This window comes from Lepidothrix coronata, unplaced genomic scaffold (genome assembly GCF_001604755.1).
Source record: "Lepidothrix coronata isolate B3197 unplaced genomic scaffold, Lepidothrix_coronata-1.0 Scaffold74, whole genome shotgun sequence".
Taxonomy (NCBI): domain Eukaryota; kingdom Metazoa; phylum Chordata; class Aves; order Passeriformes; family Pipridae; genus Lepidothrix; species Lepidothrix coronata.
Window position 1 is genome coordinate 2029920 of NW_016690254.1, and position 13342 is coordinate 2043261.

Consider the following 13342-nt stretch of genomic DNA (forward strand, 5'->3'; position numbering starts at 1 on the left):
CAGTGACCATATTTATTCTGCACTATAGATGGTTATGATTTGTCTTGGCAGATGACATGGACATGCAAACGTTAATGTCTCCTACTTATGCTGCAACCTTCTTTCTCTGTTTGCTTTTAACAGAATTGTCTACACCAACACCTTGGTATTCCTAAATATTGAAAAGGATCAGGGAGGAAAATGTGGCAATGGATTTGCCATATGCAGGATGGAAAAACTCCTGTCAGAGATGGATTGGTGAGGAAAACAGCTCAAACATTATGGAGACAGAAGTTTTTACTGTGGTTCAAACATGTTTTCAAAATGCCTTTTTGTATTTTCTGCAGTGTCACTGTCTCCTTCTTCCCGACACCCCCTGTGAAGCTCTTGTCTCACACAGAGTGTCCTGGGAAGGTGTCCTGAGGTGTTTCTCATTGGTCCCTTGTTAACCCCTTTCTATTGGTTGTTGACCCTTTACCTGATGGTTTTTTCTGTGTGACCCTGACCTTGTGATTGGTCCCCTTTTGACCCTCCTAAAAGCCTTATAAACCCCAACCCCACAATAAACTTCCTCTTTCGTCCGTCCCTCCCTGGTGGTCCGTGTGTGCTCCTTGCGGGGTCGCCGGGCCACGTGTAGGGGCGGGGGGAAGGGCATTCACCTCGCAGGTTATGGGGCCAGCATCCTAAGGCCTGGAGGTCTCCCCAAATCCCACTAATCCGTCGTAGGAAAATTTAGTGACAATCCAATATTACACCAGGTAGCAAATGAGGTTTCTTACCCACGAGGTTTGATCCTCTGGACAGTGAGCTGTGTTGGAGCTGGAATAGAGAATATCATCCTTGACTAAAACAGAGATTGCTCTTAGAATGAAAGAGAGGAACAGGTTCAGATGGATGTAGTTCCGAGTACAATGAAGTTTTCTAAGAAGAAATTTAAAAACAGGCGTTTTAGATTATGATGCAGAAATTGTTGAACAGACTTCTATTACTCTGAAAACATTTCTTAGTACTATGAACCCTGAGTAAGAGCCTACCCTTTTCTTCTCTGTCATTTTACCAGTGCTGCCTTGCTGGTTTTTTTCTCTCTTACTCCTTCTGTCTATAGTATCACAGACTACAAGATCCAGTGCTATTTCTCCCACGTTTTAACATAAGCTGGCAATAAACATAGATTATTATACCCTTCTGTGTGTGCACTCATTCCAATATTTTTCTTGAAAATAAAAGTTTTATTATCTTGGATATATTTCATACATGCTCTCACATGTTATTTTCTGGTTTTGTTCTTTTATTTAACTCCTGCATTTTGCTATGTAATGTTTTTTCATCCTAGGATGGGAGTGTATGCAGGAGCAATTAAAAACATATTCAAAACATTTGATCTCCTATCCTTTCTATTCAATGAGATTTAAAGCTTCTCTTCTTTGGTCCATCGGCCATGTGAAAGCCTGACAAACAAATAAAAGATTAAATATTCCAAGTAAGTGAATGAGTGCTCAGGGGAAGCAGGCTATAAGTTGAGGGCTTTTCACTTAAAATACATTCTCTTCAAGACCTTCCCATTTAAAAGATCCTTTTTACAGCAAATCCTCAGAAAGCAAACTGCTAAGAGGTTTTTGTGGTCAAAACCAGCACCTTGATCTGCACCTAGAAACAGGCCAGAAGCCAAGGCATTTCAGCAAGCAGTGAACGAATGAAGATGCAGCAGGATGTTCTGGCAGTGTGCACTGGCAAATTCCAAGTAGTATCCCAGTTTTGATTTTTACCAGACACTATATTACCTATTCTGAAACTACTAAAGCAAGGATAGTTACAGTGAGTGTAAGAAATAAAAAACAGATCCACCTTTCTAGCCCCCACTTTGGCAAAAGACAACCAGGCTGAATAATACCAGATTGAACTTGAAGCTGTCAAAAATCCAGTGATTGCTGTGGCCATGCACGTCCTTTCCTGAAATAGGTTCTGAGAAAAACTGAAATACCACTATTATGTCAGATTGCATCATATATTCCTATGGAATTCAAAGATACATGAAAACTGCAAATGTGAGGAAACCATTTTTCTTGAGTAACTAATGTAGATGATTAGTTATTCATCCCATTCAGCAGCTGAAATAATAGATACTGGATATATACAAGCTTGTCAAACCAATATTTTGGAGATAGCGGACAAAAAGTGATATTATTTGGGATGTGTATGATGCTCCAGAATAACATAGAAATTCTGTTCTGTAACTGAAAAAAAAGCTACCATGCTTATTAATTTGATATGATTCCCTCAATACAAAACTACTGTGTGAGGAACATTTACAGACACTAGATGCACATGACAGCACATCTTATAGAAATGATGGAGATTCATATTTTTCTCCTTAAGAAATACATCTCAGAGAACCTGACTTTTTTTTAAGGTTTTGTTATACAGGACTGACCCCAAAGGAAGTATAGTAAGATCTATAATGTCAGTGTTATGTAGAAATACGGTGTTCTACAATTTATTTTCACTCTCACCTGGAACAAACCAACCTTCTTTAAACTTCTGGTGATGGGCAACGTTCAGATGTCTATAATTCTCTGTATTAAATGCATTGTTAGGTTTTAGAAATTTTGAAAATGCCTGTGTCATTTGCTGGTAGAATATAACCATGAGTGACTCAATCTTTTTCAGAGGTTTTCCAAATATGATTATGGATTACCTATCTGCTCTGAATAGTCTATGACTATTTAAATATTGAAAAAATCTGATGTCAGACTGAAATGCTTACAGAACTTGACATAGGAATAGTTCATCAGAGGAACGAGGCTCTGGCAAACAACATGCTGTACTCTACATATTATGTGTTGTTTGCAGTGAGGTGGGGCTCAGTCTCTTCTGCCATGAGAGGATGAGAGGAATGGCTTTAATCTGCAACAGGGGAGATTCAGATTAGATATTTGAACTTTTCACAATAAATTGCCCAGGGTGGAGTCTGTCTCTGGAAGTGTTCAGGAGGAGCCTGGATGTGGCACATGTGGACACAGTTTAGGGATGATTGATAAGGTTGCTAGGTTGATGGCTGGACTAGATGATCTTGAAGGTGATTCTGTGATTTACAACTCCACTTGGACAAATTAATGATTACCTTTGATTACAGTAACCCTGGAGACTACTCAGAAGCTTCTGCAAAATACGGCCGCCCACTCGTCCAGTGTTGTGACCAGCATCCTACTAATACTCAAGAGCAATTCAAGCTGTTGATTTTAATAATGAAATAGAAAATGCTTTATGTAATCCATTCCTAAATGGCTATTCTTTCTTACACCAGCTGTAATGTCTGTAAATGTGTAAAGTGCTTTGAAACTTTTTAATATTATTATTGCTAGCAAAAATCAAGACAGCATTACATTATTGTCAGCTGTTTAAATTAGAAAGGTGTAAAACCAATGCATTTTCTAAATATGTGGGCAATCAGACAACAGTTAAAACCACCTTATCATTGTTAGTTTACTCATGAAAAATACATACCTGAAAAGGCAAAGAATTATACTTCCTGTTGTAAGAGCAATCAGAGAGACGCTGTGTCCAAGGGTATAAATTGCTTTCACCCTCACATAGAAGTTGACCTGAACAGAAAAATATATATGCAGAAACCACTTACTAATATGTAAAATTGACTGTGAAGTGTTATAATTGACCATTAAATAGCTCTGAAGGCTACAGCATTATTTTCACTCTCTGCTCTACAGTACATGATGAGGATGTTATATCTCTATTCCAACACATTTTTTGCAATGCAGCATCTCTAGCCAATTGACTTCAGTAGAAAATTCAGCCTCAGGAACTCAAGACTTAGACACACAAGCTGGTACCATTCCAGTTGATTATACCATGTCAATGAAGTCAAAGAAAGCATCAGATTCATACATTTCCATAAACACAAACTAGGAAGAATGAGCCAGTTAAAGAATGGATTATCGCTAAAAGATATAATTTCTCTCAGTCCTTCTGCTCTAGTGAACTTTGTAATGCATGTATACATGAATTTAATTTTAAAGACTTGTTTAAATCTCATTAATTTACCATTCTAAATATTCAAATACTTTACTAAATTCTGACCCCAAACAACCCTTTCGTTCTTTAGTAGTTTGCTACAACTTGGAAAGGAAATTTTTCAACAGAACAAAAACAGGCTGAAATGCCCAGTCTGCTGATTGACTTCAGTTATCTTTAAATTTACCCGCTCATATTACATATAAGTCCTATTCTGAATGACAACATCAAGAAAAATAATGCTAAATATTCTCAGAATTAATCTGCTTCATTTCTGCTTACAACAAAAACATTAGACTGACTTAAATTTCCATTCAAGCTAGATAAAATATTTAAAGCTTTTTATAATGTTATGAAATTAAAAATTTTAATCGCTGCGTAGAAAGTGATATGGATAACAGACAGAATTTCAATATTTAGTGCACATAGTTATCACTAACCTTCTCAAATAATGTTTGTAAAAAGTAGCAAGGAAGCAATACTTTTAAATAAACTAAGATAGCAAAAGGAAGTGCAAATCACCTAATTCATTTATTTTTATATCATTAAAAGGCCAAGTAAAGAGGTAATTTTAGCAAACCTGATTCATGACGAAATTAGCTGAACATCCACTTTGCGCATATTATACAGATGTGGAAAAGATGAACTGAAATGTGAAATGAAGAATCTCACAAGTGCACTGTTGTAGATATGGTTAAAGGGCAAAAATATGGGAAACAACTGCCAGATATCATAAGTGCATTCATAGCAGCTGTCCTGCTTGTTAGGAGCTGAAAGTGGTATACACAGTGTCACAGGAAACAAAAATCTCTTTTAAATTGGAAAAGTAAGCTGTGATGACCTTTTTGACAACTGTCCTGACATGTTAATATTTTGTTTGCTTTACTTCAGAAATAAAGAAGGAAAATATGGACTTAACAAAGTTTCCAGTGTCACCTGAAGGACCACAAGAGAGTTCCCTAGACAAAATCCTGAATAAATCCTGTCTTCTTTTTTTTTTTTTTTTTAATTTGTGTCCCTGACTGATTGAAATAATAAAATCTGAAGCATTACTTAATTGATCTCTATAAAGAATCTGGTGTATATCTGCAGAGCCCTACTACACTCCTACTACGCTGTGGGTATGAATCATAGGCTCTATTTCACTGACCATTAGGAGTCTACACTGCAAATATAAACATCTCAGGCAATGTAGGGTCTCTTCATAGGGTCTTCTAGGAAGCACTTCTTGTATTTATGTCAGCAGTCAACATGGACTTCTTTGGATATACTTCTACAGACAGTGAAGAGGCCCCACAGTGACTAATTCAAGTGCAGCTACCCAGAGTGTACCAACATTTGTCCTTCTATGGACACCCATGTGAATCCTGTGTTTGCTATATAGGACTCTTAAGTAGTGCAATAATTCTGAATGGAATACTAAGCACAGGATTATTGCCACTGTGACTTTTTTTTTTTTTGCAAATGAAATTTATCTTTCTCAAATCTGTGACATTTACGTGGTGGATGTGAAGAACTTTTTGATTTGAAGGCAATTCAGGCTTCTATTTGTATTTTCAGTAGAAATGTATTCAGTAGATATGGGGTCTTCAAATGCCAACAAGATGATGACAGAGCTTGTTGTGGAACTGCTGTGCATCATTTCTAAGCTTTACACTATATTTGCTACTCCTGTTGTGCACAAGGTCAGGAAATAAGACTCTTTTTCTTCCAGAATACTGTTGATGAGGAAATGGGGGTGCCAAAATGTTGTCATTTATTGGAGAAGCCTTTTTCTATGGTTTTGCAGAACATGTCAGGTTGAATAAATGAAGGAGGGTGCTCAAAGTATTTGTAGAGTTCTTGATGCCATGGGCTTCTGTAATTACTGCTGAGAAACTGGTTGTCACTATATTCCCAAAAAACTGCCTGGAGAATGGCTGATGTTCCTTTTGCTATGACAGAAGCCAAATTAAGAAGTGTAAGGATGATGTGCAGTGCTTGTCTGTAGGCATAGTTTTTAGAGCTCTTCAAAAATGAGCCAAACTGGGGAGAGTAATTCTGCCATTCTAGCAGGGAATTGAAGAGCAGCTCTTCAGAACTGATTTTGTGTGAAGTTACGTTAGTTTCGAAAAATATTTTTAGAATTGTATTTGAAAACAATTTTAGAAACATTGTTCACTATTGTTAATGCTGAGTGGAAGATTCCTCTTTCACTTTCATGGAAAAAATTGATTGGTGGAGACACTTTTAAAAGTAACAATGATGTTCAACATCACGTTACTGCAGAGCAGAGACAGGTGTCTCCCCAGGTATCCTAAAACCACACACATACCACCTGGTAAGAGTGCACGCAGGGGCACTTTATATTTCTCCCATCTTCTTATCTTGGGGAACTACCAAGTAGCTTAACAAATCCTGACATGTTAAAATAACCATTGGCCTCCTGTAATTTGTATTTTTTTAATAGCCTTCAAAAGGGAAGCACCTCAACCTGGAATTATGAGGTAAGTTGTGTCCTGGCCCTTGACATTGCCCAGTAGAAATTACCTCCTCCTTCCTTTTCAGACTTCTCATTGTGCTAGAAAATCTTAAAGCAGCTATAAGGCTCCTTTTTGCTGCTGAGCCACAGTGTGCTATGAGTAGATTATATGATTTGCTCCAAAAACAGTCTTTGGTTTGCCTAAGAGGAGAAATAACTCTGAGACAAGAAATATGTGAGACTGACACATTCCAACTCATGCATCTGCTGTATTCCAGACTAGTTGCCTCTGGTTAGACATTAAACCTTCTCCCGTCACCTCCTTGGTTCATTCCCTTGTGCTTCCTCTCACACCTGACACTTGGGCTGGGCCTTTGTCCTGGGTTTGGCTGGGAAAGAGTTGATTTCCCTCCTAGCAGCTCATAGGGTGCTGGTTTGGATTTGTGATGAAAACCCTGTTGATAACACGGGAATGTTTTAGCTGTTGCTCAACAGTGTTCCTTTTCCTGCTTCTCAGGCTGCTCCACCAGTGGGGGCTGGGGGACCACGAGAGTTTGGGAGGAGACAGAGCTGGGACAGCTGACCCCAACTGACCAAAGGGATATCCTAAACCATATGGGTTCATCGTCTTCCAATTGCTTCTTCTGATGCAATTATTTGCAATGCAACAAGTTTGCTGCTAATAAAACAGTGACCACTTGTGTTGTCATGTCATTCCCTCATCTATGTATTGTATTTTTATTATGTTAATAATCCTTTAAGAGGTCTAAGCATATCAGATATAGTGAGAGATTTTATATTCTCACTATTTATATTTTTTTGGTCTTGTCTTGGAAGCTTTTGTTTAGGAAATATATAAATTTTTTTGGTGCTAAATATATCAAACTTCTGTCTGTGTTTAGTCTACATTGCCTTTGCTCACTTTTACATACTTTTCCCCATCTTTTTCAGAAGGAATTGCACTTCTACATTCTTTCTCTCTCCTAATTCTTTTCACAGGCACAGCACCTATTCTACTGTCACAAATTTGAACACATGATCAAGGGATTTACAGATCCTCTGTCACTATTTTCTTTAGATGGCATGTGCTAAGATGTTTATAGGAATGATTCTGGACTAGAAGTAATCATTGGGAAATTGCAGTACGACAAATGTTCCCATGGGAAAGCCTTGATTCTGATCTGTTGCTTTTGCCAATAAAGTATACTGCCTCTGGTGGTCTAGTGGTTAGGGTGCAGGACTCTCACTGCTGCGACCCGGGTTCGATTCCCAGCCCCCCGGGCAGATGGAGCTCGTCAGCCCTGTGTGGCAATCCATCTAAGAGAAGGTCACTCTAAACAAACCTACGTCCTGGGGACCTCACTGCCACTGTCCAAGCTTGCTCGGCCCCGGCAGATGAACCTCAGGATTAAAGGGTGGGCTCAGTTCAGCGCACGCTGTCTCTCACCTAAAAAATCCACTGCGCAGGCTCGAAGGGTTAATGACCTTTCCCAAACCTTCGCTCGCAAAGACTGGCCATTACATATTATATTATATTATATTATATACTGCACAAGGTTTTTGACTGACCTGTCTGTAATAATGCCTCCAGAACTTCCTGGAGATTTATATCTAACTCACAACCTTTTGGTGTTCATGGTTAAGTGGATAAATTGCCAGCTTTGGAGGCTGTCAGTTTGCAAATGCATCAAATAGACCGAAAGAATAGCATATCAAACAAAAAAGAAGGAAGTTATTTAAAAAAAATGTTCAGAAACATTTGAAGAGAAGAAAGTAGCTCAAATTAATTTCCAGGCAGTCTCGGAATTCCACACAAATTTATCTAACTGCATTTCTGAGATTATTTTTATGTCAATGGAGTGAATTTTCAAAGTCAGTAGTAAAATCATCTGCTAAAGGACATGGTGAATGGTCCAGAAATCCCCTGAAAGCAGTAAAAGGTTTCCCACCAGAGACATCTTTGACTTCAGTTGTGTCATGTTTTAGATATTAGCAACTTTCAACTGGGATAATTTTTGTCATTAGAAAATATCTGATGGCCAATTTCATAGCACTGGTAAGAAACACAGGAGACATCACATTTGCGTCCTCCCTGCCTCTCTATAAAGCGCCATTTGTCACCTCTACAGGCAGTCAGAACTATGTCTCACTGTGTCTGTAACATGGAATGTTGAAAGACCCTTCACCTTGTCAATTTTTGAAGGCATCATAAAACCTCATTTTCAAGCTGGGAGCTGGATTATTGTCTAGTAACTCCACCTGTGGACGTAGATGCATAAATTGCATTAAACTCCACAAACTTACCAAAATTGTTGCCATCTATAAACAAACTTGCATGACAGATGTTATTACAGAATTGAAAATATTACTTTAAATATATTACTGCCATTAGACTATGGAATAAGAGATTTTTTTTTGTACTTTGGCATAAAGAAAGTAGCTGTTAAAGCTGCAATGGGTTGACTGAAACATGCCCGACAAGAAAGCTGGATTTGTTTAATTCTTTTGTCATTCCGGACCATCTTGAAAAATCTGTCTAGATTTGATTTCAGAAAAACTCCGTTGAGTGACACTTTTGAAACTGGACCTATCTGATTTAAGAATTCTTAAATGAAGGGAAAAAAAGGTTAAACCCCACATGAACTTACTAACAAACATCAGTTGCCAGCCACACTGCTACAACTGTGCCTGTAATTTAGCCTCTAGCTCTGTTCTCTGAGCTTGACAGGAGCTGTCAGGCAGGCTGCATGGAAAGGGACTCTCATCACTTCTCCCCCTTCTCTCCCAGAGACAACAGAAGAGGTTGTCTTCCTCCAGAAAAAAACCCTATGTTATTTAATAAAGTGTTTCTGACATTCTGTACACAACAAATAGTCTGGCTAAAATCAAAACAAGAACCCTGTGTACTTCTAGGCCAGCACAGCAGCTGTTGGTATCAGCAGGACTGAGTCTGTCTGCTGGCCATTCATCTGCCAAAAGGATGACTGTGAAATAGCTGCATGGAGATATGTCAGCAAGGAAGACAATCAGCTGGGAGTGCTTTGATGTTACCTTAATACTGACCATGGTCATTTTATCCAAGCTAAGTACAAGTAAATAAGAAATAATTACACAATTGAAATTATTTTATCACAGTCATTTTTAATTATTCTCTATTCTACACTTGTAATGGTGGAAAAGAACACATTTCCTTCTTTTCAAACAATTTTATTGGTTTAGTTTTATAATGGTCAGAAGTCTTAAATGCTTTAAAATTTTCTACTGATCAGAGATTAATCTTGCTCCTCAAACTGTTGCAGAACTTAGTAAACACTAACCCATTTTTAATCCATTACATCAAAAATTACAGTTATTCAAATTCAGGTGTTTTGATTTTCAAAAAAATTTAGATGATTGGAATGTTCTAGATGATTAGCATGAAGCACTTTATCAGCATCAAAGATAATGCAATCATGCTGCTGCTTAAATTTCCTCTATCAACGTAAATAGAGGTGTCTTAATTTGCCTGTAAAGCCTCTATAACTTTTACTGACTCAACAAAAAAAATTAGTTAATGGTGTTCTAAAATTATGTGTTAATTAAATATACCAATGACCCCTATAAAGACAAAGAATTAAATTCCACATTGTGTTGGGGCAGTTGAAAACCAGGAATTTGATCAGACTAATATTGACATAGTTATAGCTATTAGATATTTGTCATTCGTCTTTATTTTACCTGGTACATTTAGAAACAAACTCTTTATATTGCATTGCTGCAAAAGAAACAGGCAAAGCAATACCAAATCTAATGGCACATAAAAATCCATGTCTTTTATGTAAGATGGGCGTATCTTGTTTCTTTCTTACTACTCTGTCTGAACTATAATCAGCCAGGTCTCAACTAACCTTCAGCTTTAACCTCTGAACTTAAAAAAAAAAAAGTGCAAGATTGGCAGGAGTAAAATGACTGCAACAACAGTATGGATTGACCAAAACAGAATTTCAAACTAAATTAGATTTCTAAAATGTTATAATACAGAAGAAATATCAAAACGCCTTTAGATTTTACAGCTGTATTCAAAGCACAAACTGACTAGAATCATACACATGACATTGAAATACCATTAGGAAATTGAAATGACATAAACTTTTCTGCAAGTCTAACAAAATCAGTACTTTTGCAACGGTGGTAAGAACAGCTGCCTCTGCAAAATATTCATGGGATTATCTGAGCAATACTGATTCCAAAACTGAAACCTGACAACTTATTTCTAAAGTTCTGAGAAAAATATTAATATTAAAACCACTAAGCTAAACTCAATCGGTGGTCAGGCACAGAAAAAAATCAGTAGCTTATGATTTTCAGGAAACAAATAATGGAAATGTTTACAAAAATCATAAATGCTTTCTAAAAATCTAATCCTAAAATGTTTCCTCTTCTTTTGTGGCTACCTAATGTTAATAGGTTTTAAAAGGGTACAAACCCCCACACTTATAAAAATAAATTGAATTAGTGTAAGTTTGTGTAACTTATGTTATCTTCAATAAATTTTTTGTAAAATCTATTCTTGGGCACACCTGTGTTTTGTTTTCTTAGAAAAGACACCTGTTTCAGCTAATGTTTCCTTTAAAGTTAGTTTCATATTATTTTTACTATATTCAGGAGATAGAAGTCTTCTGTTTATTTACAGAATAGCACAGAAGCTTCCTAGGCAAAATTGACAGTTACCCAGTGGATCTTTCAACCTCAGCCTTGGTTTGGAAGGACCTCTAGGGGTGAGAAGGTACCTCAATGCTGAAGGACAAAACCCTGGAGAAAGTTTAGGGCTTAACTCTTTGTTCAAAGGAGTTTTGCTGTTGACCAGAAGTCACCCTGAATGTAAAAAAAATACCTCACCTCTTTATTCATTTGCCCAGAAATATGATTGATCATTACTCAGAATTTATGACCATTATCATCCCAAGTCTCTCTTCATTTTGTTTACTACAAACACATAGTAAAGTTGGTATTTCTCAGAGTATTCAATAATCTGTATACAAGTAATTAATGATATCCGTTTTCTGACTTTTCTCCTCCAATTCACCTTAAGGCTAAACATCACTCAAAAAAGATGAGACCAGCATTGCCATAAGTCTCTCTTAATAAAAGTAGTGTCATTAATTTTAATTATGTCAATCAGAATGTCTTCCTATTTAAAGTTCCCTAACTGTGGTGGGAGAGATGACAATTTTAGAAATGCACAAACTTCAACATTTTCCTGTGTGAATGTGTATCAGCAGATGTATCTGTGAATGTGAACTTTCTCATGACATACCTATATTCTGCAGTTTATTGAATAGCCTGCAATTAAAGTAAATTCCCTCTGTGTTCCACGAGAGACAATATCGGCTAATATTCAGTCCTAGTCCTCCCTTGACGTCAGTGGAAGATTTTGCATTTATTTTAAGGAGTACCCACCTCTTAATTGTTCCTCATGGAAAAATAAATGAAAAAATGCAGAATACATAAATAAATATAACAAGACTTACAGGTACGTGCAAAAAGCATTGGTAGATGGCTTCCTTGAGTTTCATTTTGTTGAGAGGCAAGTATTCAATTTAGAATCAACACAAACAACCCATTAGTCCAGTGCAGTGACCCACTCTGCAGACAGCACTGATGCATCTGTTTTCTAAAGGTAGCTACAGACATTCAAGACATGGTTTGTGTCAGCCCTGACCTCACTGCCCTGACTCCACGTGCCCTGGTGGTGTGTCTGCAGCACACTCACGATGTTCTCTCTGGCAGCTGCCTAAGAGTGAACGCTTCAGGAAACCAGCAAAATGGGGGAATACTTCCTCCATGGATGATGCTCCTACTTAATGTACAAGCTGCAGCAGTATCACCACGTTTAATAGCCCGGAGGATCCTTCTCTTTGTACGACACTACACATTCAAATCACACAGTCTGTAACTTGTGTATGTTGGGGCTTTTGTGTGATCTAATAAATCTCGGGCCAATTCACACTAAGATTAGACAAAGCTGTATTAAGTGATTCAGTCATTATTTTAAATAAAAATTTAAAGCACATTTCAGTGCTTTACATTCACCAGACATCTTGCTGTATATTAATAGTCCTGACACAGAGAGTTTAGGACTGTCTGATGACAGTTAGGACATGACTCCAGTTTGTTTGGTCTAGATAGAAGATGTCAAAATATGCTAAGGAAAGGTTGCAGTGGGGCTTGAGTTGGGTTAACATACCTTGATGTGTGTTTCTAGAATGGTCAAATCCAGCTCTTTATTTTACGGTTGTGCTGCCATGAGCTCCACAGAAATAAAAAATGGAAAAAAGGACACTTATTTGAGTACCTGAGATGAAGCTAAAACTTGATCTTGAAGGTTAGCAGTAACTAGCTGACTTACAGAAAAGGGTCGGGAGGTATTAATAAAGGTTTTGCTGTGGTAACAACATACAAACATTTTGTTCAGACATCATCATTGTCCTGCTTTAACTCCAGTGGCAACAAAGGATGCTTTGTGTCATAACACAACTCCTCAATCTCTCCCTCCTCCTCCTGCCTCCCCACCCCGCTGCCCTGTGGGATGGGGAGGGGAACTGGGAAGCTTAAAAACCTGTGTTGAGATAACAACACAAGCAATGCCCAACACAATTGCTCAGCACCCACTGACCGATGCCATCTCCAAGCAGCAAAAGGCATCTCCCAGCCAGCTCCTCCCAGTTTATACTCTGGGTATGACATTCTGGTAAGATTGACAGAGAGATAGACAACAGGTTAGCAAAGGCATATAGTGCTTTTGGAAAACTCCACAAAAGAGTATGGTGTAATAAACACTTGAAGAAAAGCACCAAGATCAGTGTTTACAAAGCCATAGTGCTTTCTACTCTC

The 13342-nt window shown here is 37.7% G+C and overlaps 1 protein-coding gene across 1 annotated transcript in view; it reads right to left on the reverse strand.

The window, feature by feature from the left end:
• The window catches only part of VIPR2 (vasoactive intestinal peptide receptor 2), a 55092-nt gene that overhangs the window by 19637 nt on the left and 22113 nt on the right, over positions 1–13342 (reverse strand). Inside the window, exons 5-6 of the mRNA XM_017819413.1 lie at positions 3484–3581; positions 759–900 (exon numbers count right to left, since the gene is read on the reverse strand). Of these exons, the coding sequence (XP_017674902.1) occupies positions 759–900; positions 3484–3581 (240 nt within the window). The remainder of the gene's footprint in view (positions 1–758; positions 901–3483; positions 3582–13342) is intronic.